The 26,388-nt window shown below is 34.0% G+C and overlaps 2 protein-coding genes across 3 annotated transcripts; both read right to left on the bottom strand.

Moving 5' to 3' along the window:
* Window positions 1–79: 79 nt before the first annotated feature.
* Window positions 80–2,128, bottom strand: LOC117325098. The gene is made up of 3 exons (XM_033881044.1): window positions 2,005–2,128; window positions 549–660; window positions 80–312 (listed from the first exon to the last, which is right to left on the bottom strand). Exons 1-3 carry the CDS (start codon window positions 2,062–2,064, stop codon window positions 122–124), a joined length of 363 nt encoding a protein of 120 aa, XP_033736935.1. The 5' UTR covers window positions 2,065–2,128; the 3' UTR covers window positions 80–121.
* A 428-nt stretch (window positions 2,129–2,556) lies between these two features.
* On the bottom strand, window positions 2,557–25,950 carry LOC117325103 (cadherin-related family member 1-like). Of its 2 annotated transcripts, XM_033881061.1 has the most exons (12): window positions 25,640–25,950; window positions 10,999–11,142; window positions 10,708–10,779; window positions 9,631–9,831; window positions 9,192–9,266; window positions 8,752–8,832; window positions 8,410–8,526; window positions 7,136–7,267; window positions 5,554–5,670; window positions 5,223–5,310; window positions 4,904–5,001; window positions 2,557–4,684 (listed from the first exon to the last, which is right to left on the bottom strand). In XM_033881061.1, exons 8-12 carry the CDS (start codon window positions 7,154–7,156, stop codon window positions 4,088–4,090), a joined length of 921 nt encoding a protein of 306 aa, XP_033736952.1. In that variant the 5' UTR covers window positions 7,157–7,267; window positions 8,410–8,526; window positions 8,752–8,832; window positions 9,192–9,266; window positions 9,631–9,831; window positions 10,708–10,779; window positions 10,999–11,142; window positions 25,640–25,950; the 3' UTR covers window positions 2,557–4,087. The 2 variants fall into 2 exon arrangements, with proteins under 2 accessions (XP_033736952.1, XP_033736943.1); XM_033881052.1 differs by lacking the exons at window positions 7,136–7,267; window positions 8,410–8,526; window positions 8,752–8,832; ... (3 more) ...; window positions 10,999–11,142; window positions 25,640–25,950 and adding an exon at window positions 7,043–7,084.
* Window positions 25,951–26,388: the final 438 nt, after the last annotated feature.

Below are 26,388 nucleotides of genomic sequence, written 5' to 3' on the forward strand. Positions count from 1 at the left end.
AGGTATTTTGGATTTTGTTGCATTAATTATCAGAATGTCAAACTTGATTTGATGTGAATGATACACGCTGAATGCGAGAAAGGTTACATAATGTTTTAATAAATTTAATTCTGTATAAATGTTAATGTTCTGGAGTCGCACACTGGTAGGTCCCTGGTCCAGGATAGTACAGTCTTCGGCGGACTAATCCCCTGGTCGTATGGTCAGCGGCCACGAATCGACAGGTCAGACCCTTAGCACAGCTGCAATGTCCATTCATCTTATCGAAAGGACTGCATGGCGTTCCTTCGGGCTGGTAAATCTCACAAAATCCTGTTTTAATTAATGTGTCAATTTTGTAAAACATGGATAAGAATAGAATCGTTTTGGTGGTACTATTTTAACTATACAAATAAAAATACCCTCGAGGTGTAAATATGTTATTATTTAGCTTTACTAGAATTGTAAAATATATTCACTATATTTTAAACAACTGTTTTGGCAGCTACTTCTTTTGAAAATCATTACACAAATGCAAAGAGAAAAAGAGAAATTGAAAATATGCAAACCATGTTGATTTGCCAGATCGTCAGGGAGCTGTCGTCTGCTCATGATGAGAAACTGCGGGCGTTTGTAGCAACATTGGTTAGAACCACAGTCAGAGTCGGACATGCACTGTGGCTGAGAACATGCAATAAATAAACTAGGACTTATCAGTGATATCATAAACATGTGAAGACACAGAAGTAATCCTTAACCAATATTCAAATATAGAAGTGGAGATTGGCAAACCAAATACAATCCATTTGATATGTTTTGCAAAGTTTAACATTTTAAAAGATTTTCAGACATGTTTGTATACAACTCTAGACGTGACATGTAGGGTTAGATAAAAAAAAAACGTTAGCTAAAGATTTCATCGGCAGCGCTTTACATTTTAAACTGATATATATTTATTTACATTTTAAACTGATATACGGTATATATCGAGTAATAAATATAGCCGCATGGTACAGCGGTTTTCACGTCCATCCCTGAGATTCCTCGATTAAGTTAGGACCTGACGTTTGTCCAGATTTTGACCGATACATGCCCGTTTTACAGTTGTTATATGTTATATTAAATGTTATATTTATAGTAGGATTTGCATGTATTGCTACTTGTATTGCTACTTGTGTTGCAAATGTTGCTTATAAAAGTAAATATGCAAAACTATAAAAAAAAATAGTTGGTTGCCAATCAATAAAGGAAACCGGACTGTTTTTCCGGACTTTATAGAAGCGAGATTTTTTAAGATATTTATATTTATTATAAGGTCTATATATTCAACATGTATCAAGTATGTACCATGTATATATAAAGTGTGTAGGAGATATAATATATGACATAATAATAAAGTATATATGTGATTAAGTGAAATTGAGTGTGTGATATATATATATAAAACAGAAGTGATGAGTGAAAGACAACAGATTGAGAATATGTTTGTATTATGGACTGTAGCTGGAGCTGCCTATCTCCAGACAGTCCATTGTATGGTGTATAAATGTCTAGGTAAATAAAATTGTATATAACCTTTAAAAAATATATATATATGCAAAACTAACAAGACTGTTATCGTGATGAAAGTATTTGTTTTAAACAAAGGATACTTAGTCTTAAATACGTGTTATTTGAAAGAAAAACATCAGTTCCAAGAACCCCTATAGGTATTCCTTGTACATATTCTAGTGGGTGTCATCATTTTCATTTCAGCTCATTAAAAACTTTGACTTGGAGTAGACACTACCGTTTAATCAAAGAATCTTCCTTCCCGTCTTTGGCCAACAGGAGCTATTAATATAAGTACACGATTTGATGTAACTTGTTTCATCTTTTTTGAAATCAAGAAATCAGATTTAAATACACATGCATTTTGGTCTTTCGGAGATGAGCTATATGTAAGAGTTATATCTTATTTGACTATTTTATTGACAGAACTTTATGTTGACTATAGTGACTGAGTGATAGAAACAACGTACTTACATTTGAACATACTAGTGTAAATACACTCGCTGTAAAAGTAGCCACTACCAACCTCCACATTTTGTTGTAGTGTGTATGGTGCCTATCTACTGGAATACTTATCTTCCCTGAGACTGGTACAGGTGTCACAACGTCTGATTAAAGTCACCTATATATTCGCCTAGTTGGGCTTTTATTGTAGCACACTGTCCATCTATCTGACAATGATAATGAAGTATCAATTCATTGTATTATGTTTGAAACTGAGCATGCGTGATATTGGTAATATAATCTGTTGAAACAAACGTTATAATTGTGTCATATGTAGTTTTAACGTACAAAACTGATAATAAGTAACCGCCATAGATAATTCGTTAGTATGTACGTATTGGTGTGATTGTGTGAGATGTACTGATATCATACTTCACAGCATTTCAAATTGATTTTTGTCGAATTTTAACGAAAACACTTGATAGAACAACAATTTATTATTAAAAAAACACGTATCCATCCAGTAACAATGCAACACAAATATATCAAACAAAACATAAAAAACAACAAACAAAATTCAAGCTTTGTTGATTTCTTTATTTAGTTTTAACGATTACGTACCTATGTATCAATGACCAAACGAATGGGTCCACGACATCAATCATCCCTCAATCCGTACAATATAAATGCTAAAGTGGCCAATACTGATGTTTCACTTTGAAGTGTTTTGATACAAATGGGATCAACTAAATTGGTGAATTTGATCGATGATGTTTTATTATGAAAAACAACAAGTTAAACTATTAAATGCAGCTAGTGAATTAAAATCCTGCGTTCAGATGGAATCCCGTTCTAGTTAACAGAATTTACCATGGGAGCAATTATTTAAAAAAAAAACAACAAACAACAAACAAACAATGACATGTAATGCTAACAAATAAAACTACCAGTGACAGTCCAGGTGATCTACATTTATTGTTTCTATATTTCGGTTTAATGCATACATATCCTTCACTGAGAACTTATGTTCATACATATTAATGGCACTTAACGAATTCACAGGTCCCTCCGCCATATCCGCTTTGTAATATGGATTGACATCTCTCATATCACACTGCACGTCAATACGACGTCAGTGACAGAAAATCAGCTTTGTCACGTTTAACTAGACCTCACATGAGAAAACACTTATTGAATATCCTTAATACTGCAAAAACGCAGTGATTTCTATATATGTAACAAGTGGAATGAACTAAGTGTATAAACTATATACAATTAATTAACTGGCATCTCAAACAAGAACAGGTTCTGAACATAATGACGTTTCGATATTGTAAGCATAGTCCTTTATCATTTCCTTTAATCCTAGTTTAAAAAAAAGTCTGATGGTTATTTCAATTATCAAATAAATAAAAATTCAAATAAAAAATTCAATATATAGCCAGAGAACGATGTACTTAAATTTTAATATGAGAACAACAACTCAAATTCAATATCATTGATAATAATAAGCAACTTATTGTCAGGCCATGTAATGCGTTAGCAGTCAAATTTAATTCTATGTTTACGTACTGTCAATTTATGGCGAAGCACAACAAACAAAAAATTGGATTTGAAAAGAGCTAGACTCAAACTATATCACACAAAGAACCTGCTTGTCATCGATCAATTGACAGAATATCCATCTCGAATGCTGCTATAGTAGTGTATCAACGTATACGACAAAACAACAGTATGACTATTGAAACAAGACTATAAACACTTATTGGTAATTATCACAGCTAACTCAATATCACATATACCTTACATACTCTGCTGGCATGTACACAGCTGTATAGAAGTCTATTTAAAGTGTTGTAATCAGTCCATTGAACATACTCCACTCTTACAATACAATGATAACTGTTTAGACACAGAATCTTTAGCAACAGCAGTTATTTTCAGTCATCAAATGTCAAGTTTTCTAAATCTTAGAACCTGCCCATACGCTGCCTAGAGCGACCCAGTCGACTTCATAGAATAAGAGATGTAGCGAAGAAATTATTTGTTTATGATGGACAGATTACTATACATTGTAGAATAGAAGACAAAGCCAGCATCCTTTTGTAACAGGCTATTCATTCTGGACTGTTAATCTCCGGTTAGGATCCGTAGTTTTGTTGTCCTTGCTCCTCGTGGATCGTTTAATCTTGTCTTTCTGTGTTGATTTGAAGAAGTCGGGATCTGCAGCCATGTCATATTCTCTAGTACCATCATAAATATCAATCTCCTTTTTCTTGTTTCTCCGTCTAGATCGCTTCTTCTTTCTATCTGTTTCTGTTCCCGTTGATGTCATATTCAAAGGAGGTAACTGTCCTTTCTTTGCAGTAGGTGTCGGAAGCATCATTGGGTCGATAAGAACTTCTTTACTGCCTGAACGATCGGTGTCTAAGTCTTCCTCCTCAGTGCGAGGAGTTTCCGGTCGATCCTGATCCGGACGTACAGCACGTGACATTCTTTTGTGATAGAACAAAAAACCAACCAACAGGGCGATAATGACAACAAGGGCGACAACTCCGATAACAATTAGTATAAGCCGGAAATCTGAGCCTTCCTCGGCGGTCGACTTGCCAGAATCTGGTGGTAGGTGCACTGTGTTGTTATTGAACGTAATTAACAGTGGAACAGTTCGTGATCGCTGTTGAACCGTACCAGGACAATTCTCTGTTGCCTACAGGTAATACAAACACAGAAAAAATTATTGATTGAATTGCTTTGATTTTGATGATAATATTTTACATGTAGTGCTAAATAGATATAAGAAAGCATTTATATTAATATAACATCTCTGAGTAAAACGATCTCAGGTTTATAGTAGCTGTGTCTAACACAACTTTAGACAGATAACACATAGATTCAGGTGTCATTGTAAAACGTTTGCAGAATATACCTGTATCTGAATGACGTCTGCGCGTGACATGACATCCAGGATTTGAGTTACTTCTCCCGTTGTGGAATCAATATTGAAAGATTGACTAAACAGACCACCTTCTCAGGCAACCGAAAACACAGAAAGGAAAGAAGGAAATACGATTAATGTAAAGAAACGCATTATAGTGAATATGTAAATGTGATAAAGCATAATGTTGGTGACTAGAATTTGTTACAGTCCGAAATAAACAAAAAAGTTGTTATAGATATGGTAAGCTATATAACGAATCAAGAGTCTGGTGTGAGAGTAACTTCCCTTTACTTTACAATGGACTTACCTTGGACTATACTATATACTATAGAGCAGTTAATAGAAACATCCTGGTCGACAGCACGAATAGCAGTAGGTGTAACGGACAACTTCCCCTAAAACAAACAAAATATTATTCGATTGGACGCACCAGGACGTTTAATCAATCAGTAAATTATGACTGGTCAATTAATATATATGTTATAGTTATCAATGCTTGCAGAGATATATCGATTGCAATGATAATTTGATGGGTACAAATAAATTCCTGAGAGCAATAATCAATCACTTTAAAACAATATGAGATACCAGTATGTTGTATTATGACGAACTTTAAAAACAAACCAGTTGTCACGTACTCTGTATGTTATACTTGTATGAGATTTATAAGGGTTCTCATCAAAAGCGGGAGGCAAGTCGTTCACATCCTTTATGTCTATTCGAAGAGTTGTTGTCGTTAAGCGATTCTCTGGATCCTAGAAAAAAGTTTATAACTTAAACCAAGTTTATAAATATAGCATGTCATTTGTATACATATACAGTGTACTGTATATAACTGATGTAAGACATGATGTTTTTATAATACGTAAAATAACTATCTTTCAACCACAGACATATACATACTGAAGTTTGATAAATAAATACATGGCCTTTTAATTTAAGGGAAAAGTGGCAATCGTCAAAGCTAAATAGTAGATATACCTACCGTTACCCTCACATTAACCACGAAGTACAGCATCAAAGCTTAATTAGTAGGTATTCCTACCGTTACCCTCACATTAACGTAAGGTATACCTACCGTTACCCTCACATTAACGTAAGGTATACCTACCGTTACCCTCAAATTAACGTAATGTATACCTACCGTTACCCTCACATTAACGTAATGTATACTTACCGTTACCCTCACATTAACGTAAGGTATACCTACCGTTACCCTCACATTAACGTAATGTATACTTACCGTTACCCTCAAATTAACGTAATGTATACCTACCGTTACCCTCACATTAACGTAAGGTATACCTACCGTTACCCTCAAATTAACGTAATGTATACCTACCGTTACCCTCACATTAACGTAATGTATACCTACCGTTACCCTCACATTAACGTAATGTATACCTACCGTTACCCTCACATTAACGTAATGTATACCTACCGTTACCCTCACATTAACGTAATGTATACTTACCGTTACCCTCACATTAACGTTATGTATACCTACCGTTACCCTCACATTAACGTAAGGTATACCTACCGTTACCCTCACATTAACGTAATGTATACCTACCGTTACCCTCACATTAACGTAAGGTATACTTACCGTTACCCTCACATTAACGTAATGTATACCTACCGTTACCCTCACATTAACGTTATGTATACCTACCGTTACCCTCACATTAACGTAAGGTATACCTACCGTTACCCTCACATTAACGTTATGTTTACCTACCGTTACCTCACATTATCGTAATGTATTCCTACCGTTACCCTCACATTAACGTTATGTATACCTACCGTTACCCTCACATTAACGTTATGTATACCTACCGTTACCCTCATATTAACCATGAAGTACATCATCAAAGCTTAATTAGTAGGTATTCCTACCGTTACCCTCACATTAACGTAAGGTATACCTACCGTTACCCTCACATTAACGTAATGTATACTTACCGTTACCCTCACATTAACGTTATGCATACCTACCGTTTTCCTCACATTAACGTAATGTATACTTACCGTTACCCTCACATTAACGTAATGTATACTTACCGTTACCCTCACATTAACGTTATGTATACCTACCGTTACCCTCACATTAATGTAATGTATACCTACCGTTACCCTCACGTTAACCATGAAGTACATCATCAAAGCTTAATTAGTAGGTATTCCTACCGTTACCCTCACATTAACGTAAGGTATACCTACCGTTACCCTCACGTTAACCATGAAGTACACTGGCTGTCTCTTAGCATACTCTTTGTCAAAGTCTACTGTTTGTGTTAACACGACGTCACCAACACTTCCGAGTCTGATCTCCACAATGCCTATTCCGTTTACCTGTTAACCAATGGTGTTATCATCATCAAACATGTTCAGATTGATGTAACCGCGTCTTTAATGATTCAAACTATTACACATATGTTTTTTTCAATAAGTACATACAACATGTTAAAATCACTAGTAAAATTGATAGTTATTTTTAAAAAGATAGAGTACTAATAAACCGTTTGTGGACACGGCCATAGTTACCAGGGTTATGTTCCCTAAATAACGATTCCTAACAAAGATGTCGACTTCGACAATCGTGGTTTCGAGATATACATGTTGATAAATATACATGTTGATAAATATACATGGAATGTTATGGTCGCAATCACAATTGGGTGATGATATTATCTCGTCGTTAACACTATTGATGGGGTGATGATATTATCTAGTCGTCATCACTATTGATGGGTGATGATATTATCTCGACGTCATCACTATTGATGGGTGATGATATTATCTCGTCGTTAACACTATTGATGGGGTGATGATATTATCTAGTCGTCATCACTATTGATGGGTGATGATATTATCTCGTCGTCATCACTATTGATGGGTGATGATATTATCTCGTCGTCATCACTATTGATGGGGTGATGATATTATCTCGTCGTCATCACTATTGACGGAATGATAATATTATCTTATCTATTTTGTCCTTGCTTGGCAGGTCTTTGTTCCTATTCTGTCTTTGTTTGACAGGTTTTTAATTTTATCTATTCACCTTCACATGCTGGTTTTTACATTTTGGACAAAGAACAATTCATCTATTACTGTTATCTAGTCGAATTTCGCAAGTATTCTGTTGAAAACATCTTATTTCTTCTGATGAATAGCGAATGATTGTTGATAATCGTGATTGTTATTAATTGTATAAATAGCGAATGATTATGATTAATTGCATCTATGATGTCATCTTTATTAAACATTGTTGTGATAATACATGGGAACCCTTTTATTACTCTCTTGTTAAACTCAATAACTTGTCCTTTATTGTACCTGTACATTTGTATATATTCCAGTGTTGAATTGGGGTTATAAATCTTTAGTAGCCATTTTTATATTTAGAAGCCCTCACTTATTTGAATTCTATATCTTTTTGTGTTCTAGTTTACCCAATTTTGATATGGATAATTTTTGGTCAAATGGAATACCTGTGGATCAATGGTATAGCTGGAGAGTCGGATGGTATTCCGTCCGATGTTAGGCGGACAGTCGTCATCCTTAAGGGTATTATTGAGAAGTATCAATGTCGTTCCAACAGGTGAATTCTGAAAGAGGGAGAAAGGTTTTATAAATTCTAACATGAATAAAACAATATTGTTAACGTGCTAATGTGTTAATACAATAGTATTCTGAAATAAATATAACCACTATTGTACTAATTAATTGTAATTAATAATAATATATTGTTGTTCAGTATTATTTGATACAAATTGGAATTTTTTCTCTGATAATTTCTTATTGTTTGATGTTGATAAATTTTGCGTTTTTACCTCTGGTATTTCAACGTGTAATGGTTGTATCGCAAACTCGGGTTTGAATTCATCCACTTCAATGTTGCTCACCGTAAAACTCTGCAATATTTTACAATTAGGTTATGAAGATACCCCATGCTAAGGACACTAACGTTTAGATATAAATCCATGACATAATTAACAAATATCGCTCAAGAGAAAGTGTATTTTGGACTTGACAGATACTATCACCATGACATGCTATTAAATATCAATTCTTGTTTTTATCTTGAATATAAATGACAATATTATTATTTTACAGTTCATACATAATTATTGTTCAAACGGTTTTAAAACATGTGCTGCCTCGACTCAAGAAAGTATATACATGAACTGTATAAGTATTGATGACAGTAGAGGGTTGTGTATACATAATTAAACACGTTCCCATGGAAACGCCAAGGTAACAATATACCCACCAAAGGTATGGCTTTGGAACCAGCCACGGGATCTGTACATTTAACACCGATGACGAATGAGTATAACTGAGTGTTCTGTAAAACAGGATCAATGAAGCTTGGTTTATCAGTACAGAGTAGGAAACCATACAGTTTGTCATTAACATCTTAATGTCACATACATACAAAATTATATACTATTCAGTTTTCCGCCCGTGTGTTGTAATATCTTCAATATGATTATTTCTGTTAATGGATTATGATAAACTATCATGATTTAATTCTCTTGTATATTGTATCCTATCTAATTACTTATTATTAGAATCAACCATGGTTTCAAAACTGCTTTTTACTTCCAATTAATCATTACAAACTTCGCCTGTTTTTATAAGAATGCGTTACTTAAAATTAAAACTTCAAAATCCGCTTGTAGTGGATCGTACACATGAGTTTTACATACGTAAAATTGGCAGAAGTATTCCGTGTTAAGTGGCTGGATTAGCGAAAGGTCCACGCTGGTGCTAGACACGGAGATGTTGATGTATTTCGTTAGCAGGTCGTGTTCCAGATACTTGTTTTGGTTCGTTTACACCGTCAACCTCACTGATAGTGAAGTTCCAAATCAGCGATGGTAGGTTTGTCGTGTGTAGAATGACGGTGTCTGCACAACAAACAAAAAAAATCCTCGACGTTTAGTAGCAATTGAGAAATGACGAAGAATAAACATAGGTTACAGGGTCAATTAGTATATATTACAGAAGTAGTATAGCATAACCATGTACCATGAGTCTATCATATCATAACCATGTACCATGAGACTATTATATCATAACCATGTACCATGAGACTATTATATCATAACCATGTACCATGAGTCTATCATATCATAACCATGTACCATGAGACTATTATATCATAACCATGTACCATGAGTCTATCATATCATAACCATGTACCATGAGTCTATCATATCATAACCATGTACCATGAGACTATTATATTACAACCATGTACCATGAGTCTATTATATTACAACCATGTACCATGAGTCTATTGTATCACAACCATGTGCCATGAGACTATTATATTACAACCATGTACCATGAGTCTATTATATCACAACCATGTACCATGAGTCTATTATATCACAACCATGTACCATGAGTCTATTATATCACAACCATGTACCATGAGTCTATTATATCATAACTATGTACCATGAGACTATTATACCATAACCATGTACCATGAGTCTATTATAGCACAACCATGTACCATGAGTCTATTATAGCACAACCATGTACCATGAGTCTATTATATCACAACCATGTACCACGAGTCTATTATATCACAACCATGTACCATGAGTCTATTATATCACAACCATGTACCACGAGTCTATTATATCACAACCATGTACCATGAGTTTATTTTATCAGAATCAGTGTATGATATACTGGGTGTGTACCCTACATTGGCTGTGAACTATATTTCATTACAGTTGTCACAGGACATTCACCAGACTAAGGCTACTCACTACTTTCTGATTCGTTGACTTGAACAAAAGCGGGAGCTATCCCTCCCAGGCTCTCAATACATGTCCCATGTACTGCAATAGAATGACAAATCCATGTCAAAATGTTGTCTATTCTCATTTTTGGTTATTGCATATGATTTAAGGAAACAAACGTACAAGTAAATTAAGAGAAGTATTCGGTACGTAGTAACCAATGATCGGTCTAACATAATTTCGTGCACACTTGAAATTATTTTGTATCTATATATTAGAAATATACATAAGAACCCGTGACAGAATCAGTTAACACACCAGTCGTTATGAAGATAGCGATGAGGCACCCAGCTATCAAAGACGAAATAGTCATGACGAGGGAAGGCGTGGGGACTGGAAGAACTAATTTCAAGTCGTTGTTCGTTGCTCAGCCTCACATATCTGATAGTGTGTCGAATTAAGCTTCAAGAGAAAATGCAACTTATTAACTTCATAGCAAGCATATCATGACATCTGAGATCAAGGAGTATCGATGAACCTATTATTACATTTGTACATAGAAATATTGAAAATTACGCTTCTGATGTTAACACTAGAAGAACAGATCGAGGCTTTAAGTTGATTTGATGATATATCCATGTACTTTAGATACAGATATTCCACAGTAATATATAATTTTGTCATATCAATACTACTGACAGGTCTACGTGTGTATTCCAGTCCTTCCTTGTTCCTCAAATGTTTATCAATATTTACATAATATTACAGCACACGTGCTCCAGTTCTAGTTTGCTATGATACGTCTATAGGACATGGCAATTTGGCTAGATCAGTCTGATAAGAAAGTCATTCATTTTACAGGGAAATAAGTTTACAACGGGCGTTTTAATGACGACATCAGCCGTATTTAAGGTCACGTAATAGATATTGTTGTTATGCATGTGTTCCCTATTCACGATATACCTAAACTTCCTGCTAAAGTTCATGGTACGTCTTAAATTCTGTTAAAGTTCGCGATACTCCTAAATATATCTGTTAAAGTTTAGGTCATTCTTAAATATATCTGTTGAAGTTTAGGACATGTCTTAATTCCTGTTTAAGTAGGTCGGTTCAGAAGTTTCACGCTTATTTTTACTTTATTAATAAAACAGTAAAAACTCGATGAAATCATCAGTTATTTATGCTAGTTTTGATTCTCTAATTGTCTTAGAAGGATGGACGACACGGTATATACTCTACCTGGTCTTAATTTATTTTGGAAGGTGCTTCTCAACTTTATGTCTATTATGAAGATTGATGTTGTTTTGTTATTGTACAAAGATTGTTTTTTGTGCTATTATTGTATAAAGAATGTTGTTGTTTTATCATTGCATACAGAATGTTGTTGTTTTATTATTGCATCAAGATTGTTGTTGTTTTATCATTGAATAAAGAATGTTATTGTTTTAATATTGTATAAAGAATGTTGTTGTTTTATCATTGTATAAAGAATGTTGTTATTTATTGTTGTATAAAGAATGTTCTTGATTTTATCATTTTTATAAAGAATGTTTTTTTATTATTGTATAAAGATTGTTGTTGTATTGTTATTGTATAAAGATTGTTGTATTGTTATTTATTGGTGTAATAGTTAATTAAGTGCTCATAGTCATTGATATATACAGAGGAATGTGTATCTCACCGAAACTTTTTACCACCCACCGCAAAAGTTACATATTCATATTATTAATATCCTCCAAAATATCCACATTATATTATTACCACCCTCCACAAAAGTAACACATTTACATAATTACCATCCTCCAAAACTTGCACATCTATATTTTTACCACCCTCCAAAAGTTAAACATTTATATTATTACCACCCTCCAATATTTATATACTCTATATCATTACCACCCTCCAATAGTTATATACTCAATATTATTACCACCCTCCAATAGTTATATACTCTATATTATTACCAACCTCCAGTAGTTATATAATCTGTATCATTACCACCCTCCAATAGTTGTATATTATATATGATTACCACCCTCCAATAGTTATATAATCTGTATCATTACCACCCTCCAATAGTTATATACTCTATAGTATTACCACCATCCAATAGTTATATAATCTATATCATTACCACCCTCCAATAGTTATATACTCTATATTATTACCAACCTCCAATAGTTATATACTCTATAGTATTACCACCCTCCAATAGTTATATAATCTATATCATTACCAACCTCCAATAGTTATATACTCTATAGTATTACCACCCTCCAATAGTTATATAATCTATATCATTACCACCCTCCAATAGTTATATACTCTATATTATTACCACCCTCCAATAGTTATATAATCTGTATCATTACCACCCTCCAGTAGTTATATACTCAATATTATTACCACCCTCCAATAGTTATATACTCTATATTATTACCAACCTCCAGTAGTTATATAATCTGTATCATTACCACCCTCCAATAGTTGTATATTATATATGATTACCACCCTCCAATAGTTATATAATCTATATCATTACCACCCTCCAATAGTTATATACTCTATATTATTACCACCCTCCAATAGTTATATACTCTATATCATTACCACCCCCCAATAGTTATATACTCTATATGATTACCACCCTCCAATAGTTATATAATCTATATCATTACCACCCTCCAATAGTTATATACTCTATATTATTACCACCCTCCAATAGTTATATAATCTATATCATTACCACCCTCCAATAGTTATATACTCTATATTATTACCACCCTCCAATAGTTATATAATCTATATCATTACCACCCCCCAGTAGTTATATAATCTATATCATTACCACCCTCCAATAGTTATATACTCTATAGTATTACCACCCTCCAATAGTTATATAATCTATATCATTACCAACCTCCAATAGTTATATACTCTATAGTATTACCACCCTCCAATAGTTATATAATCTATATCATTACCACCCTCCAATAGTTATATAATCTGTATCATTACCACCCTCCAATAGTTATATAATCTATATCATTACCACCCTCCAATAGTTATATAATCTATATCATTACCACCCTCCAATAGTTATATACTCTATATTATTACCACCCTCCAATAGTTATATAATCTATATCATTACCACCCTCCAATAGTTATATAATCTATATCATTACCAACCTCCAATAGTTATATACTCTATATTATTACCACCCTCCAATAGTTATATACTCTATATCATTACCACCCTCCAATAGTTATATACTCTATATCATTACCAACCTCCAATAGTTATATACTCTATAGTATTACCACCCTCCAATAGTTATATACTCTATATCATTACCAACCTCCAATAGTTATGTAATCTATATCATTACCAACCTCCAATAGTTATATAATCTATATCATTACCACCCTCCAATAGTTATATAATCTATATTATTACCACCCTCCAATAGTTATATACTCTATATCATTACCACCCTCCAATAGTTATATACTCTATATCATTACCACCCCCCAATAGTTATATAATCTGTATCATTACCACCCTCCAATAGTTATATAATCTGTATCATTACCACCCTCCAATAGTTATATAATCTGTATCATTACCACCCTCCAATAGTTATATAATCTATATCATTACCCACCTCCAATAGTTATATACTCTATATCATTACCAACCTCCAATAGTTATATACTCTATATCATTACCACCCTCCAATAGTTGTATAATCTATATCATTACCAACCTCCAATAGTTATATAATCTATATCATTACCAACCTCCAATAGTTATATAATCTGTATCATTACCACCCTCCAATAGTTATATACTCTATATTATTACCACCCTCCAATAGTTATATAATCTGTATCATTACCACCCTCCAATAGTTATGTAATCTATATTATTACCACCCTCCAATAGTTATATAATCTATATCATTACCACCCTCCAGTAGTTATATACTCTATATTATTACCACCCTCCAATAGTTATATAATCTGTATCATTACCAACCTCCAATAGTTATATACTCTATATTATTACCACCCCCCAATAGTTATATACTCTATATTATTACCACCCTCCAATAGTTATATACTCTATATCATTACCACCCTCCAATAGTTATATAATCTGTATCATTACCACCCTCCAGTAGTTATATACTCTATATTATTACCACCCTCCAATAGTTATATAATCTGTATCATTACCACCCTCCAATAGTTATGTAATCTATATTATTACCACCCTCCAATAGTTATATACTCTATATTATTACCACCCTCCAATAGTTATATAATCTATATCATTACCAACCTCCAATAGTTATATACTCTATAGTATTACCACCCTCCAATAGTTATATACTCTATATCATTACCACCCCCCAATAGTTATATAATCTGTATCATTACCACCCTCCAATAGTTATATAATCTATATTATTACCACCCTCCAATAGTTATATAATCTATATCATTACCACCCTCCAATAGTTATATAATCTATATCATTACCACCCTCCAATAGTTATATAATCTGTATCATTACCACCCTCCAGTAGTTATATAATCTATATCATTACCACCCTCCAATAGTTATATACTCTATATTATTACCACCCTCCAATAGTTATATACTCTATATCATTACCACCCTCCAATAGTTATATAATCTATATCATTACCACCCTCCAATAGTTGTATATTATATATGATTACCACCCTCCAATAGTTATATAATCTGTATCATTACCACCCTCCAATAGTTATATACTCTATATTAGTATCACCTTCTAACAGTTATCCAAAAGTTACATATGTTATTACCACCCTCCAAAAGTTATACAATGTAATTTCTTTGATCAAATCGATATTAGATAAATAATTAGTTTGAAGACAGAAGATTATTTTGATATGAGATATGTTTATACCGTGGGTAGCATTAATCGTATACATTTTTATCCCACCGTCTGATTACCCCCACCACCATCACATGATGGGCTATGTAAAATCGCTTTTCGTCCATGATATGTCGTCCGTCTGCTGTCCGTCCGGACGTCCGTAAACAATCCAATTGTTATCGCTTTTTCCCACCTAGATTCGTCCCTCTGATCTTTAGTTGTGCATGATCAATTTATATCTTTTTTGATATTGACAGTTGAAGGTTTTTATCGCTATTTCTCAGAAATGTCTTCATGGATCTTTCTCATTTCATATGTATGTTTCCCTTTGGTCTCAGTAGTGTATGGTTTATTTTGAGACTAATTGGGTAAATAAGATGACCGACAGGCAGTCATTTTGAAGTTTGATAATTGAATTTATTTCAACACTATTTCTCAGAGTGTTCCTGATAGATCTTCAGATTTCATATTGGTTTTCATATTAGTCGAGTCAATTTAGGGTTTATGTCGGGGACGAAATTGCATCAAAATTTATATTTTGACTTATCATTGTAACAGAAAAAAATAATCTACCAAAATCAACATTTGGGTGAATGTTTTTTTCGACCTAATTTTTGTCATGAAAATAAGAATAATTGCTTACTGGACTAAATTTGAAGTGTAATATTCAATTATTGGATAATACTGATATACGGGTTGAATGACCAGACCATGTGTAATACAAATAGAGCACACATATAAATAGGAACTACTGCTTTAACGAAATATTGCACCATAAATATTAAAAGCATTCAAATGTTGAATATATTGGCTTTTATTGCATTTTAAGAGAGAAGAAAAAAAATAATGATAATTAATATCAACACTAGCTTTGAATAAATGCATTTTAATAGGGTATATGTATTTATTTTTCTTAACGAAAAGATTTTCTTCTATGCCAATGAGATTTATTAACTTTGTGTTAAAGTTGGCCTGTGGGGCTGATTTGGAACGGTTTCAAAGTCCATATTGAATGATTTCCCAATTGAAGTTGAATAATATGAAAAGCTAGAGCTGAAAAGCTCATGAAACCATTTCCTGCACATATTTATCAAACTGTTAAAAACATCACAATAAGCAACAAAAATGGGTCTATATGTTTTGTTTTTATCTGATTGCTAAAAAAACATTTGTCATGAATTACTAAAATAATATGGCCGTGATGATTAATGAGAATGAAGGTTAAAATGATTTTATAAAACAGATATTTTCTTTCCCGTCATTATGACCAATATTCAAGAACAGAGGATACATAATTTTGAATAAAAAGTGTGTGACTGTTAAACTTCATATTTATTTCATGCAGACATCTATTTTATGATGACTTTTTTTTCTGCAAATTAGCTTAAATAGTATCGTGGACTTTAAAAAAAAAAAAAAAAAAAATTTAACTGTTCAGGCCAAATGACATAAAATGATGTTTTCAATGTTTGTTGAGGCATAAGACAAAAACAAAAAGAAAAGAAAAAAAGACGCATAATTGGTAAAATTTGATTTTCAATATTATTTTTGATTTTCTTTATTTTCTAGAAGGCCTAAGACATTTTTGCAAAGTTCGATTTTGGTAGACTTTTCCCCTCTTATGATAAGAACCCACTGTTCCAAAAACCAAGAATGAATTCTGTTGTCCCATTTAGAGCTATGTTAATTCTGTTGTCCCGTTTTGGGCTATGTTAATCCTGTTGTCCCGTTTTGGGCTTTGTTAATTCTGTTGTCCCATTTTGGGCTATGTTAATCCTGTTGTCCCGTTTTGGGCTTTGTTAATTCTGTTGTCCCGTTTTGGGCTTTGTTAATTCTGTTGTCCCATTTAGGGCTATGTTAATCCTGTTGTCCCGTTTTGGCCTATGCTAATTATATTGTCTCATTTTGGGCTATGTTAATTCTATTGTCTCATTTTGGGTTATGTTAATTCTGTTGTCTCATTTTGGGCTATGTTAATTATGTTGTCCCATTTAGGGCTATGTTAATCCTGTTGTCCCGTTTTGGCCTATGCTAATTCTATTGTCTCATTTTGGGTTATGTTAATTCTATTGTCTCATTTTGGGCTATGTTAATTCTATTGTCTCATTTTGGGTTTGTTAATTCTATTGTCTCATTTTGGGCTATGCTAATTCTATTGTCTCATTTTGGGTTATGTTAATTCTATTGTCTCATTTTGGGCTATGCTAATTATATTGTCTCATTTTGGGCTATGTTAATTCTATTGTCTCATTTTGGGCTATGTTAATTCTATTGTCTCATTTTGGGCTATGTTAATTCTATTGTCTCATTTTGGGCTATGTTAATTCTATTGTCTCATTTTGGGCTATGTTAATTCTGTTGTTCCATTTTGGGCTTTGTTAATTCTGTTGTTCCATTTTGGGCTTTGTTAATTCTGTTGTCCCATTTTGGGCTTTGTTAATTATGTTGTCCCATTTTGGGCTTTGTTAATTCTGTTGTCCCATTTTGGGCTTTGTTAATTATGTTGTCCCATTTTGGGCTTTGTTAATTATGTTGTCCCATTTTGGGCTTTGTTACTTATGTTGTCCCATTTTGGGCTTTGTTAATTCTGTTGTCCCATTTTGGGCTTTGTTACTTATGTTGTCCCATTTTGGGCTTTGTTAATTCTGTTGTCCCATTTTGGGCTTTGTTAATTCTGTTGTCCCATTTTGGGCTTTGTTAATTATGTTGTCCCATTTTGGGCTATGTTTTGAGCAAATTGACCGGACTTTACTTAGTTTTCTCTTGTTTTTCAAATTATTAAGCTTATTTATATTGTTTAATCTCTAAGTTGTTGACGAAGAGAATCATAATTTATAAATCAGAAAACTCCTTCATTGTTATTTCATATTTAAAAGAAAAGTTTCACCATTAGCTCATACTTAATGTATATTATTTTATGCATTAGAAAGTGTTTTCCCCTTTCTTTATTTAATGAATTTGTTGAAATTGAAATAGAAGGCCTTTATATTCACTGAACTTCTTTGTCATCTTGTATAAAGAAATAAGAGAAAATTCTCACTGAAAATGATAAGAACAGCCAGAAAGGAAAAGCAGATTAATTAAGATCATAAAACATGCTGAATTCAATTGATAAACTTAAGAAATAATGGTAAATACTTCCATGTTTTAATTAAAAATGAACTGTTTATTTGTAGAAAAACTCTAGTTGTATTATTTTAATTATATACATGGTATGTTGTAGGTATGCTGTTTGGCTGTATGCGTCACGATATTCGGGAGGGAAATCGTGTGGGCACATGTCCCAGGAGATGTTATATAGCGATGATGCTCCTCTGTCCCATCACTGATTGGAATGATTGATTTCAAAATAGGCTGATAATATCGGTTCAAACCATTTACCTTTAACCGAACCATTGTCAGTGCACACATGTGGTGTCCTAAATATCTGTAAAATTCATAAGCTTATCAGCTACATACAGGTTAGGGAACAGCTAAATGGGTTGTTTTATCTGACCATATAAACAGCGATCAATACGGCAAGTAGTTGACACATTGAGCTCGATGTTTAAAAGTAGGATTTGTGACAGCTAATAAACCCTATATCCTTATACGCCAGGAGGGGCACCTAGGTACATATACGTATGGAACGTTTATATCAACAACAAAAATGATCCAAGGTGGGGGATAGTTTCCTTGTTGAAGTCGATATCTTTACAAGTTACATCAGATTCAAATATATCAATGCAATGGTATGTAATGCTTTTAACGTAACATCGAAAATAGTTTTTACAAGATCAAATCCAAAAATAGCACCTTAGACATGAGTTAATCTCGCTAGGAATGGAGAGAATTTAAAAAAGACAAATATTGTTCTCTCTGACATGACGTCACGCCCATTCCTGTACTGTGATATAATACTCTACAGCATGATTTGGCCACATTTACATAGTGGTCACTCTAGGGCCACATTTACATAGTGGTCACTCTAGGGCCACATTTACATAGTGGTCACTCTAGACAATGTCCGAGAATGATACTGTCGAGATACACACCCATTTATCATTGGTATGTTTTAAACATCTTTCTTGATATGATAACTACAGGTATCAATATTAATCACACTAACTAATTATTTATAATAGCAAAAAGTTACCATCTGATTCAAAGTTAAATAAGTGTCCCACAATAAGAGGAAGTCAACATTGGTCCACCAGTATTTAGATAAACTTTCCCGTGTGATTGGCCATTAAGTATGGGTATAGCTAAATTCACCCTGTGATCGACCATTAAGTATGGGTATAGCTAAATTCACCCTGTGATCGGCCATTAAGTATGGGTATAGCTAAATTCACCCTGTGATCGGCCATTAAGTATGGGTATAGCTAAATTCACCCTGTGATCGGCCATTAAGTATGGGTATAGCTAAATTCATCCTGTGATCGGCCATTAAGTATGGGTATAGCTAAATTCACCTTGTGATCGGCCATTAAGTATGGGTATAGCTAAATTCACCCATGTGATCGGCCATTAAGTATGGGTATAGCTAAATTCACCCTGTGATCGGCCATTAAGTATGGGTATAGCTAAATTCACCCATGTGATCGGCCATTAAGTATGGGTATAGCTAAATTCACCCTGTGATCGGCCATTAAGTATGGGTATAGCTAAATTCACCCTGTGATCGGCCATTAAGTATGGGTATAGTTAAATTCACCCTGTGATCGGCCATTAAGTATGGGTATAGCTAAATTCACCCTGTGATCGGCCATTAAGTATGGGTATAGCTAAATTCACCCTGTGATCGGCCATTAAGTATGGGTATAGCTAAATTCACCCTGTGATTACCCGTGTGTCTTATCCGTCAAGCAGTCGTCTTCTTAAAATAGACACCAATAGCATATACAAGTACTTGTGTTAATACTGTATTGACGGGTATCGAGCTATCTGAAGGGCGATCGTATGGTAAACTGACCAATATCTGACACAGAAACCAAACTATCCCGTTATAGTAGTACAGAGTGTATCAGAACTTCAGGGGTCGTTCATACTGTAGTAGACGGTATACGGTTCCTAAGTAGTTAATAAGGATCTAAGATTCAAGTGTTTTGGAGGCAAATTGTGTCACTTTACTCTTCAAATTCACTTTGCATTGCTAAAGCAATCTGCTGGTGTATTTTTAACTAGAAATATTTTAAATATCAGCGCTATTGAATAACACTCTTTTCACAACGGCACGAGTTATTATCAAAATGATAGCTCTGGACACTATAATTATATCATTAATTGTTTCTTTACATGTGAACAAAGCGATCAATTGAGAGTTAATAGATATGTTTTATGGTATAGATATAGTATGATGTCATTACATATTAGTGTGATTTGTATGGTATATGTATAGTGTGAGTTTGTATGGTATAGATAGTGTGAGTTTGTATGGTATAGATATAGTAGTTATTGGATGGTAGAGATAGTATGAGTTTGTGTATGGTATATATAGTGTGATTTGTTGGTATGGACAGTGTGTGTTTGTATGGTATGATAGTGTGTTTGTTGGTATGCTTGGTGTGCTTTGTTGGTATCGATAGTGTGATTTGTCTGGTCTATATATGGTTTGTCTGTTCTCTATCGTGTGATTTTTGTCTGGTCGGGGTGTTTGTTGTCTGGTCTCGCTCGTGTGCGTTTGTCTGGTCTCTCTAGTGTGAGTTGTTGGTCTCGTCTGGTGTGCTTTGTATGGTCTGGTAGTGTGCGTTTGTATGGTTTCTCTCGTGTGCTTTGTCTGGTCCGCTCGTGTGCGTTGTTGTCTGGTGCTTTGTTGAGTTTTGTTCTTGGTTGTTGGATCTCGTGTGCGTTTGTCTGGTCTCGATCGTCTGCGTTTGTCTGGTCTGCTCGTGTGCTTTCTGGTCTCGCCCTTTGGTTTGTCTGTCTCGCTTCTTGCGTTTTCTGGTCTCTCTTGTGCTTTGTCGGGTCTCGCTGTTTTGCGTTTGTTGGGTCGCTCTCTGCGTTTGTCTGGTCTCTCTCTCGTGTGTTTTGTTGGTCTGGCCGTGTTGCTTTGTCTGGTCCGCTCGTGTGCGTTTGTCTGGTCTCGCTCGGGTTTGTGCTTTGTCTGGTCTCGCTCGTTTTGCGTTTTGTCTGTCTCCTCGTCTGCGTTTGTTGGTCTCGCTCGTGTGCGTTTGTCTGGTCTCGCTCGTTGCGTTTGTCTGGTCTCCTCGTCTGCGTTTGTCTGCTCCGCTGTCCTTTTGTCGGGTCTGCTCGTTTGAGTTTGTATGGTATATATAGTGTGATTTGTATGGTATAGATAGTATGAGTTTGTATGGTATAGATAGTATGAGTTTGTATGGTATATATATAGTATGAGTTTGTATGGTATAGATAGTATGAGTTTGTATGGTATAGATAGTATGAGTTTATATGGTATATATATGGTGTGATTTGTATGGTATAGATAGTATGAGTTTGTATGGTATAGATAGTATGAGTTTGTATGGTATAGATAGTGTGAGTTTGTATGGTATAGATATGGTGTGATTTGTATGGTATAGATAGTGTGATTTGTATGGTATAGATAGTGTGAGTTTGTATGGTATAGATAGTATGAGTTTGTATGGTATAGATAGTATGAGTTTGTATGGTATAGATAGTATGAGTTTGTATGGTATATATAGTATGAGTTTGTATGGTATATATATAGTATGAGTTTGTATGGTATATATATGGTATGAGTTTGTATGGTATATATAAGGTATGAGTTTGTATGGTATAGATAGTATGAGTTTGTATGGTATATATATGGTATGATTTATATGGTATAGATAGTACGAGTTTGTATGGTATAGATAGTATGAGTTTGTATGGTATATATAGTACGAGTTTGTATGGTATATATAAGGTCTGATGGTCAACATAAATAATCCTTTAACTCCCATAACATTTTAATGTGATTTATCACAAGACAGTAAACATGACTATTGTTACTACAGAGTTGTGACCAGTTTCAGATCAAACTAACTCTAATCATGTCGCCTTTGATGTATAGTACCCTGTGTTGTAAGATAATCGCCGAGTTGTCCTGTTGGTTTATAGCAGTCTTGTTTTCTTTGTATACATCTGTTAAACTAAATCACCTCATTCCCTTACATCATGAACTACGTTATAGAGTTGTAGACAAATGAGATTTAGGTACCCCTATACTACCTACTTACTATGATACTGGTACAGTTGAATACATTAACTACGTTATAGAGTTGTAGACAAATGAGATTTAGGTACCCCTATACTACCTACTTACTATGATACTGGTACAGTTGAATACATTAACTACGTTATAGAGTTGTAGACAAATGAGATTTAGGTACCCCTATACTACCTACTTACTATGATACTGGTACAGTTGAATACATTAACTACGTTATAGAGTTGTAGACAAATGAGATTTAGGTACCCCTATACTACCTACTTACTATGATACTGGTACAGTTGAATACATTAACTACGTTATAGAGGTGTAGACAAATGAGATTTAGGTACCCCTATACTACCTACTTACTATGATACTGGTACAGTTGAATACATTAACTACGTTATAGAGTTGTAGACAAATGAGATTTAGGTACCCCTATACTACCTACTTACTATGATACTGGTACAGTTGAATACATTAACTACTTTATAGAGTTGTAGACAAATGAGATTTAGGTACCCCTATACTACCTACTTACTATGATACTGGTACAGTTGAATACATTAACTACGTTATAGAGTTGTAGACAAATGAGATTTAGGTACCCCTATACTACCTACTTACTATGATACTGGTACAGTTGAATACATTAACTACGTTATAGAGTTGTAGACAAATGAGATTTAGGTACCCCTATACTACCTACTTACTATGATACTGGTACAGTTGAATACATTAACTACGTTATAGAGTTGTAGACAAATGAGATTTAGGTACCCCTATACTACCTACTTACTATGATACTGGTACAGTTGAATACATTAACTACGTTATAGAGTTGTAGACAGATGAGATTTGGGTACCCCTATACTACCTACTTACTATGATACTGGTACAGTTGAATACATTAACTAGTTTATAGAGTTGTAGACAAATGAGATTTAGGTACCCCTATACTACCTACTTACTATGATACTGGTACAGTTGAATACATTAACTAGTTTATAGAGTTGTAGACAAATGAGATTTAGGTACCCCTATACTACCTACTTACTATGATACTGGTACAGTTGAATACATTAACTAGTTTATAGAGTTGTAGACAAATGAGATTTAGGTACCCCTATACTACCTACTTACTATGATACTGGTACAGTTGAATACATTAACTACGTTATAGAGTTGTAGACAAATGAGATTTAGGTACCCCTATACTACCTACTTACTATGATACTGGTACAGTTGAATACATTAACTACTTTATAGAGTTGTAGACAAATGAGATTTAGGTACCCCTATACTACCTACTTACTATGATACTGGTACAGTTGAATACATTAACTACGTTATAGAGTTGTAGACAAATGAGATTTAGGTACCCCTATACTACCTACTTACTATGATACTGGTACAGTTGAATACATTAACTACTTTATAGAGTTGTAGACAAATGAGATTTAGGTACCCCTATACTACCTACTTACTATGATACTGGTACAGTTGAATACATTAACTACGTTATAGAGTTGTAGACAAATGAGATTTAGGTACCCCTATACTACCTACTTACTATGATACTGGTACAGTTGAATACATTAACTACGTTATAGAGGTTGTAGACAAATGAGATTTAGGTACCCCTATACTACCTACTTACTATGATACTGGTACAGTTGAATACATTAACTACGTTATAGAGTTGTAGACAAATGAGATTTAGGTACCCCTATACTACCTACTTACTATGATACTGGTACAGTTGAATACATTAACTACGTTATAGAGTTGTAGACAAATGAGATTTAGGTACCCCTATACTACCTACTTACTATGATACTGGTACAGTTGAATACATTAACTACGTTATAGAGTTGTAGACAGAATGAGATTTAGGTACCCCTATACTACCTACTTACTATGATACTGGTACAGTTGAATACATTAACTACGTTATAGAGTTGTAGACAAATGAGATTTAGGTACCCCTATACTACCTACTTACTATGATACTGGTACAGTTGAATACATTAACTACGTTATAGAGTTGTAGACAAATGAGATTTAGGTACCCCTATACTACCTACTTACTATGATACTGGTACAGTTGAATACATTAACTACGTTATAGAGTTGTAGACAGATGAGATTTAGGTACCCCTATACTACCTACTTACTATGATACTGGTACAGTTGAATACATTAACTAGTTTATAGAGTTGTAGACAGATGAGATTTAGGTACCCCTATACTACCTACTTACTATGATACTGGTACAGTTGAATACATTAACTAGTTTATAGAGTTGTAGACAAATGAGATTTAGGTACCCCTATACTACCTACTTACTATGATACTGGTACAGTTGAATACATTAACTACGTTATAGAGTTGTAGACAAATGAGATTTAGGTACCCCTATACTACCTACTTACTATGATACTGGTACAGTTGAATACATTAACTAGTTTATAGAGTTGTAGACAAATGAGATTTAGGTACCCCTATACTACCTACTTACTATGATACTGGTACAGTTGAATACATTAACTAGTTTATAGAGTTGTAGACAAATGAGATTTAGGTACCCCTATACTACCTACTTACTATGATACTGGTACAGTTGAATACATTCACATTTCCATCAACATATCACTATAGTTAAATATTCCACTAGTCTCTGAAGATATGTAAAACTGAAGTGAAAATACATTGATTAAGACATTTTCCAATAGATAGTCATATGTTGTTTTTGAAAGGAGATTCAATTTTTTTCCTCGTCGATAAACGGAACTTGACCATGATTTTCTTCTATACCTCAGTATCTATCTGTTTAAGTTATCATAACGTCACCAAAATGAATCCATACCTGTCAACTCTATATCAGATTTCCATCCTGAATTTTCATCCAACAAATATGGTAAGATTTGTGTCTGTCCCAGGGTTCGAACCCGTGTATCCCAAGTGTCACGAGAACCTCCGTTAGAGATCAGCCTGTTCCGTTGTGTTAGGGAACTTAGAAACCAGCCAATACTTGCCGATAAGGCGGCATACTGCCAAAATGTCAACGGGAGAAATTCGGCAATATATAACACATGATTCCTCTTTTTTAGTGTTCTTTGATAAACCACCCGTAATGGCGGACGACTGGAAATTGGCGTACTGTGTTTGCTTGATAAATGTGAACCCTTGTACGTGTCCCCTGATTAGCCTACAGGTAAATCCAGGTAACCTAGGTGTGGGGAGATAAGGACGGGAGCGATAGGTTTAGTGTGGCCGATAGCGAGGGAGGGATCTGATTAACATTTCTGTTGTACATGTTGGAGGTAAATTGATTAATGATATTTGTCGTTCTCGTCAAGATTTAACTGAATTCGGGGCAGAAAGATGAACAGTCTAAAACATTTACAGAAATAGCCCTGTTCGGTACAGAAAGACGTACAGTCTAAAGCATTTACAGAAATAGCCCTGTTCGGTACAGAAAGATGTAATCTAAACATTTACAGAAATAGCCGTGTCTGGTACAGAAAGATGTACAGTCTAAAACATTAACAGAAATAGCCGTGTCTGGTACAGAAAGATGTAGTCTAAACATTTACAGAAATAGCATTGTCCGAT

Source organism: Pecten maximus, chromosome 1 (genome assembly GCF_902652985.1).
Source record: "Pecten maximus chromosome 1, xPecMax1.1, whole genome shotgun sequence".
Taxonomy (NCBI): Eukaryota; Metazoa; Mollusca; class Bivalvia; order Pectinida; family Pectinidae; genus Pecten; species Pecten maximus.

Bases quoted from the DNA above. Each gene is read 5' to 3' on its own strand.
- LOC117325098 (XM_033881044.1), bottom strand. From the start codon at position 2,064: ATGTGGAGGTTGGTAGTGGCTACTTTTACAGCGAGTGTATTTACACTA. The intron at 661-2,004 runs GTAAGTACGTTG...GCATGTTCTCAG, and splicing joins TTACACTAGTATGTTCAAAT to CCACAGTGCATGTCCGACTC. The intron at 313-548 runs GTTTGCATATTT...TAATTAAAACAG, and splicing joins CGATCTGGCAAATCAACATG to GATTTTGTGAGATTTACCAG.
- LOC117325103 (XM_033881052.1), bottom strand. From the start codon at position 7,075: ATGATGTACTTCATGGTTAACGTGAGGGTAACG. The intron at 5,311-5,553 runs GTACGTGACAAC...TGTTTGTTTTAG, and splicing joins ATACAAGTATAACATACAGA to GGGAAGTTGTCCGTTACACC. The intron at 5,002-5,222 runs GTAAGTCCATTG...TTGCCTGAGAAG, and splicing joins AGTATATAGTATAGTCCAAG to GTGGTCTGTTTAGTCAATCT.